General features: G+C 34.9%; 1 protein-coding gene across 2 annotated transcripts; it reads left to right on the forward strand.

Moving 5' to 3' along the window:
- LOC107623092 (cleavage stimulation factor subunit 50) lies at positions 55-6,007 on the forward strand. Of its 2 annotated transcripts, none has more exons than XM_016325235.2 (14): positions 55-443; positions 634-708; positions 824-936; positions 1,572-1,644; positions 1,770-1,853; positions 1,928-2,014; positions 2,695-2,765; positions 3,323-3,374; positions 3,475-3,532; positions 3,990-4,090; positions 4,183-4,337; positions 4,876-4,984; positions 5,393-5,449; positions 5,526-6,007. In XM_016325235.2, the coding sequence occupies exons 1-14, from the start codon at positions 342-344 to the stop codon at positions 5,679-5,681; spliced, it is 1,293 nt and encodes a 430-aa protein (XP_016180721.1). In that variant the 5' UTR covers positions 55-341; the 3' UTR covers positions 5,682-6,007. The 2 variants fall into 2 exon arrangements, with proteins under 2 accessions (XP_016180721.1, XP_016180719.1); XM_016325233.2 differs by having other exon boundaries at positions 56-443; positions 634-717.

Below are 7,237 nucleotides of genomic sequence, written 5' to 3' on the forward strand. Positions count from 1 at the left end.
TTTTGTTTTTGTTTTTTTTTTTAAAGAACATCGTTTAGCCATGTGATGTGATAAATCAAAACTAGTTCTACATTCGGTTCATTTGATCCAATGTCGAAAAGAATCCAGAACTAGTATGATACTTAGAACTGAACCTCCAAAAATAATTGAATCTAAAGAACTAAATTAGAGAAAGCCGTAAAAACACCTGGAAAAAAGTTACTCTATCAGACACATTTGAACCCTAAATCTTAAATCAAATCCGAAAATTAGTGAATCGAATGATTAGAAAACTAGGATAGGGTTTTAGATTCGGACAGAGTAGGGAATTTCTTGCAAGAAGAAGCAGAGATCAGGAATTGATGGAGAACAATAGCTGGGAGCAGACTCTGCAAGATGGAAAACTCTATCGGCACCTCAATTCCCTAATCGTCGCTCATCTTCGCGACAGCAATCTTACTCAGGCAAAACCCTAAATCATTCCTTTTTATTTTTTGTTATCGAATTTCATCTTTTTGCATCACAAAAAAGAGAGGACAAAGTTGATATCTTTTCTACGCTCCTTTTTGTAATTTAATGATATTCTTACATGGTTATTAATATTACATTTGAAAAATAAGTTTTATTTATTTATTTATTTATTTATTTTATTAGGCTGCAAGTGCTGTAGCTTCAGCAACTATGACACCACTGAATGTGGAAGCTCCACCCAACAAGCTTCTTGAGCTGGTTGCTAAGGTTCTTTTTCTTATTTTGCTTAGTTGTTGTTACTGTATGATTCTCTTGTACTTTTTATGTTAAGCATGGCTGCATGAGGAAGCTTTTGATTCTAAGGAGATAACAGGGTCTTGCAGTGGAGAAAGATGATGTTTTCAAAGGGACTTTGTCGTCTCCTTTTTGCGACTTGGGTGCACCGGTGCTGCCGACTCATCCTGGAGCTACCATCATTGATTTCAGGCAATTCTTTTCTGCTGATACTTATTCTTTCTCCCAATTTGAAGTTAGTGTGACTGTGTAACTCGTATAGTTTATAATCTATAGTAGTAGTTGATAATGTGTTGTTAATGTACCTTAAAATGGCAATTATGTCATTTCATAATGGCAAGTTAAATTTGGTTGTTTCTATCACGCTTCGGTATGATTAGCATTTGATACCATATGCATTTAATCTAAAATGTATAATGTATTAGAACTTCTGAGTTCTGAAGGGGGCTAGCAACTAGTACTTATCTATTCAGGTGGATAAGTATGTGACTTTTATCAATGGGAATCAATTATATTAATTTCTTTTCATTATATGATGATAAAATTAAAAATTGAGCATGCAAGCTTGTTAGCATATTATATTCAAGTTCAACTTGGGGGAGTGTTTTTTTTTAGCTTTCACTTTTCACAATGATCTAATGAAATCAGACCATAGATCTTGACTCATCGCTCGACTAATATAGACTTCTTCTGAAGTATCATTTCAGTACTCTTAAGTTCCTTCGTTTTTCAAAGTGAAACTCAGATATAGGTGATATGCTCTTGTAACACTAACAAAGCTCAAGAGAGAAATTCACATAACTAAAGGCTGATATCTGTTACAACAGTGCTGTGCCAGATATAAAAGGCACGTCTAAAAGCTTTCCAAAGCACGAGACACGACACCTTTCAGAGCACAAGGTATGTAATATGCTGTAATGAAATATATGCATCTTGCACTAACAATTAAAAGTACTATGCAAACCCTACTGTAAGCAATTTTTTTCTAGTTATCTGTTTTCTAGACTGATTGGCTTAATTTCTAGAATATTGCCAGATGTGCTAGATTTAGTCCTGATGGGAAGTTTGTTGCGACTGGTAGTGCAGATACATCAATAAAGCTTTTTGAGGTGCTGATTTATTGTTATCTGTTTCGCTTCTCCTCATAAACGACTTTTGCACTCATGCTTCCATTTTTTGGCAGGTTTCAAAGATCAAGCAAATGTTACTTCCGGATGCAAAGGATGGCCCTGTGCGGCCTGTAATTCGAACATTTTATGACCACACACAAGTATATTTACATTTTCTCTAGTTCAGTTGGATTTTTTATGTGAAAAATATTTCCTTTATCTCAAAATTGATGTCTTACCTATGATTAAGATAAGTAATCAGCACTTTTGAACTAATTTGTTATGTTCACTTGGCTTCATGGTGTAGGTGTAATTTCTAACGAGTCAAATTCCTAGTTTATTGGGAGTGTGAAAATATATTTTATAGTTCATTTGGAAATATGACAATATTGAACAATGTATGCTTTCTGTAGAGTCAGATACCTGATTAGCATGTTGAATACCTATTTTTGAAAAGTATAGTCTATGCTGGTCACCAAAGATACTAATCACTGAAATCATATTGTTTCTGTTTTTGAGATCCATTCTTTTCAATTATACTTCTTTTGCGAGACTTTTGGATGATCAAAGTTCAAAATTATTTTAAACTTGATAAATTACCTAACAAAGCAACATTATATTCAACATATCAGCTTTTATCTGTCTTTGTTGCAGTGACATATTTCTTACCAGAATTTACCTTCATCTAATATCAATGACTTTTGTTAGCTGATTCTTTTCATTCATTCCATTTGGCATTAAATTTTTTAAACTGCAAAGATTATAGAATGATCCTACAAATTTGTTCATGTGTATTTTATTTTAGTTTTTTTTTTTTTAAAAAATAAATAATGAACCGCAGCCAATAAATGATCTGGATTTTCATCCACAAGGTACCATCTTGGTTTCTGGAGCTAAAGATCAAACAATGAAGTAAGACCACATGTAGTATTACTATGTAATTTTTTATTCTCATTTGCATTTTGTATATTAGGAGCTTACATAATATTCTGTAATTACACATGGCTCCCTGCTTATTTTTGAAATTTTGTACCAACTTCCCCTTGTTTATATGTATTCATTGCCCTTTAGCATCTGCCTACTTTGTCAGGAAATTTAAGTAAGAAGTAGTATATGTCTTTCAGGTGAGATTAACAGCTAAATTGTAACATTTTAAACTCCATTTTTTGTGAAATCCTGTATTAGAGGAGAAAACCTCTTATTCGCCAAATGAAAGCTTTGTTTGAAGGAGGGAGTGGTTAATGTCGTGCATTCTGCATTGAGAGGATAACGTAGCAAAATAAAATTAAAACATAAAAGGTGTTAGTTACTATTTGCTGCAATGGGTGTTGGTGCGAGGATGAAAACAAGTAGGGTGTCATGTGTAATTACTACAGGAGGGGAGATCCAAGTAGTTCGCTTTTTCTTGTCTTTGTTGTTTTGGAAATGCTTTTTCAATGTGACATGCTAGTTTTTTTTTTTATCTTTAGGTTTTTTGATATTTCTAAGACCAATGCAAAGAGAGCATACAGGGTTATACAGGTGGTGCCATCTTACATTTCTTATATTTAAGCTTTTGCAACTAATGAGCAAGTATAAGAATCAATTGTAAACCTTCAGTTTGTTAAATTTTGTTCTGCAGGATACACACAATGTTCGATCTGTATCGTTTCATCCTTCTGGAGACTTTCTTCTCGCAGGTATTTAAGTTTATCAAATATCTCTTGTGAAAGTTGCTGTTTTATAAGATTATTCATTTTACCTTTTTTTCTTTTCATAGTCTTCTCAGGTCAACTCATTACCTAGGTAGTAGTTTGAATGATGAAGTGTTAAGCTATGCTTTTTCAGTTTACATAATGTTCACCTTCAATCGTCAAATGTTTTCTATATGTAGCCAACCCTTAATTGTGTGAACTGCTTTTGGTCGTTCTCAATGCACTTGGACAATATCTCAAAATTCGCATTTGCATATTCACTTCTATGTTGGAGCTTGGTAATAACCATGTGCAATTTGAATGATTTTCTCTTTATAGACATTGTGAGAGTTTGACCAAAAAGCATGTATTCATGGTAGATTATCTTCCAATTAGTGTCCTTGTTTTCTTTGTTGATTTTTTCACAAAAAAAACTCACATGACAAATATCAATTTCTAACAGGAACTGATCATGCAATTCCACATTTGTATGATATAAATACCTTCCAGTGTTATCTATCAGCAAACATTCCAGAGGTTGGCCCAAATGGAGCCATAAACCAGGCATGTCATTTCTCTTGTTAACAAACTATGCGTACCTGTGTTTTTCTTCTATTCCTCTATAGTGATGTTAATGAATTCTTTCTGTTTTATAGGTCAGATATTCTTGTACAGGTGCCATGTATGTTACGGCATCTAAAGATGGTGTTATTCGGTTGTGGGATGGCATCACTGCTAATTGTGTGCGCTCGATAACTGGAGCACATGGAACAGCTGAGGCTACAAGTGCAATTTTTACAAAGGATGAAAGGTATAATTATATTTTGGGTCAATTAGTTAAGCAAACACAAACCTTGATGCACTAACATACCATTTGAAGGATAGTGCCACTTTCAGCAGCATGATGAGTTCTTTAAGGACAGCATGACTGATTGTGTTCAGTCATATATTTTAAACCTTCTAGCCTTTGACGTGTTGCAAAGTTACAATGACGAGAGGGTTTGCATTTTCAATGTACAAGGATGTTGATTTTGAAGTAGGCACTTCCCTTGTAGTTCCAACACTTGACATTCTTATCAACTAATATGTAACATCAGAATTAACAATCTTAAATTAACATCCTGTTTACTGCAAAACACATTAAGAGCTTGTGTTTTATACTGTAAATCAATCAAAGCAATTTTTTGCTTTAGTATTTGCCGGAAGTATTGCATTCTGTGCTAGTTTGTTGAATTTATGACCGGCCTCATCGATGTTGCTGCAGATAGCCATTTGTCAACTTGTTACACTTTCCCAAAGTTTCCTGATAGGATTGGATCGTTGTAGTGACATAACTTTTAACTTCCTAGGTTTGTGCTCTCCTGTGGTAAGGATTCTACCATAAAGCTTTGGGAAGTTGGTTCTGGAAGATTAGTCAAACAATATCTTGGAGCCATGCATACACAGCTAAGATGCCAGGTATATACATAACTTTTTTTCCCTTTCTAGCAAATTTTCGGAATTAATATTGGTCAGTTCCGGACTAACAAGCCAATTCTTCAGTATTTGTGATGCATATACTTGGAGTTTTCTTTTGCATTAGAGTGAAATTAAGTCTATTTTATCATCCCTTGTGTCACCTTAGTAACTCATTCCCATGGTTTATTTTTGAAAATGTTTTGTTTGCTTTATTCACAAGAAATTGTTGTTTCTCACTATTATTAAGGCAAATGATTGATCTTCTATGGGACCTCACATGTATGCTTACCATAAGTTTATCTTATAATCTTGCATCCGGAGGTATTTGTCGCGTTAAATTAGAATCTCTGTCCAAACTGTCGATTACTCGCACCTAAGTTCACGAGGCAATACCATTTGTTTTTGCAGGCAATTTTCAACGAGACAGAAGAGTTTATTCTTTCCATAGATGAACTGAACAATGAGGTTCGTTTAACTCCATATAGTGTTTGATGTTAGCTTTATTAACTGGATTTTATTGAGGATCTGGCGTGCATTGCAGATCGTTATCTGGGATGCAATGACAACAGAAAAAGTAGCAAAGTGGCCTTCTAATCATGTCGGCGCACCCCGCTGGATCGATCACTCGCCAACAGAGTCGGCTTTTATTTCCTGTGGAACTGATAGGTCAGTTAGGTTCTGGAAGGAAACTATATAATGAAGTGTAAGGAAGATGTATGTATTCACATGCATTAGTTAAAGGGATCGCTGAATGAAAATTCACGAAAATTGTTATCATAAATTTCCCTCACTCTGTTAATATCCTCCATGAGCAGTGAATGCATGTGATCCTCACTTGAGATTTGAGGATTGTGAGAGCAACTCCAATGCTGGTTCTTATTTCAATTTTATTTTGGGTCTCATAAAATGTCACAAAATGCTACATCACTATTTGAGGGAGTGTGTCATAAATAGTAATTTGAAACTAAACTCGAGATTTGTCATTCTAATATTTGATATCAATGTAATTTGAATTTTATATTATTTTTAATTATTCTATCAAAATTACATGTTGCGAATTTTTATTGGTTTTTCTTCAAAATGATACTGTCCTTTTAAAGTGAGATTTGTTTAATTTCATCTATCAATGTCAATGTAAATTTCGATTTTAAATTAGTTTACTTCTTATAAGTATTAAAAGTAAAAACCTTTGATTGGAGTTGCTTTTAGTCTCTGCTTTTTTTCTTTAGACTTGTCAATCTCTCTTAGATAGATATGTGAGATTGATCGAGTATTTGAGTTATGCAATATGGGCACGTCTCTAGTATGGATTATATGTGTTTGTCTCCAGAATGTAACGCGTGGGTTCGTAGAAAATTTTACAGATTCAGTGTCTGGAAGTAGGACATTGAAAGGAGTAGTGTTGAGCAGTGTTTATCAAATAGCGATGAGATTGAGAAAACAACTAGTGTAGGTGCCAATATAGAGGGAAAGTTAAAGGAAGATTTCATTAGTTTCCTAAAAAAAGAATAAACTTCTTTGCTTGGAAAGTCTCCGATATACCAGGTGTTCCAGGGCTTACCTAAAACTGGATGATTGGGCTTGAATGAAAGGCCCGAATGTTGAAAGAAGGTAGTCTCCGACTTGTTTTACGTCTGGGAGCCTCCGTCTGAGTTATGTATGTGAAAGAATGGGGGGTGGTACCTGTAAAGACACTCCGATGCCTAAGTTAGCAAGGGGATAAGCAGGTTTAAGAGTATTGGAACTTAGAGATATCTGAGGGGTGTCAGTGTATTTATAGGTGATGTGCCAATAATCACCGTTGGAGTGGATCCACTATTGGTGGATAGCCGTCCCTTTATCTTAGGGTTGTTGGGATATTGCTCCTAGAAGTAGGTTGGGAGATTTTATGAGCAGTTACTTATTTGAACAAGTATTATCTGTCAGCTCATATCAAACACGACCTCTTTGGGGAGGAGCCTATGTCGAACCTGACTTCTTTAGATGAGGTCGGGTGGGTGGTGAAGGCCTATCTTTGGATTGGGCATTTTTTGCTTATGTTTTGGGTCAGGGTATGAACAGTGCCTCTGCTTGAGTTTGAGCTTTCATGAGGTCAGGCTCAAGCATTTGTGGTTCCAATTTCCTTTGTTGGATACGCCGCCTTCATAAGGTCGAGTAGACGACGTGTTTCATAATTTTGAAACGTTGCATTTTTTGGTATGCGTTACGCGACAATTTTCTTTGTTTTTGAGTGGCATTTAAAGAGGGTGTGAA

This window comes from Arachis ipaensis, chromosome B10 (genome assembly GCF_000816755.2).
Source record: "Arachis ipaensis cultivar K30076 chromosome B10, Araip1.1, whole genome shotgun sequence".
Lineage (NCBI taxonomy): Eukaryota > Viridiplantae > Streptophyta > Magnoliopsida > Fabales > Fabaceae > Arachis > Arachis ipaensis.

Bases quoted from the DNA above. Each gene is read 5' to 3' on its own strand.
- LOC107623092 (XM_016325233.2), top strand. From the start codon at position 342: ATGGAGAACAATAGCTGGGAGCAGACTCTGCAAGATGGAAAACTCTAT. The intron at 2,766-3,322 runs GTAAGACCACAT...TTTTATCTTTAG, and splicing joins GCTAAAGATCAAACAATGAA to GTTTTTTGATATTTCTAAGA. The intron at 4,338-4,875 runs GTATAATTATAT...TTAACTTCCTAG, and splicing joins ATTTTTACAAAGGATGAAAG to GTTTGTGCTCTCCTGTGGTA.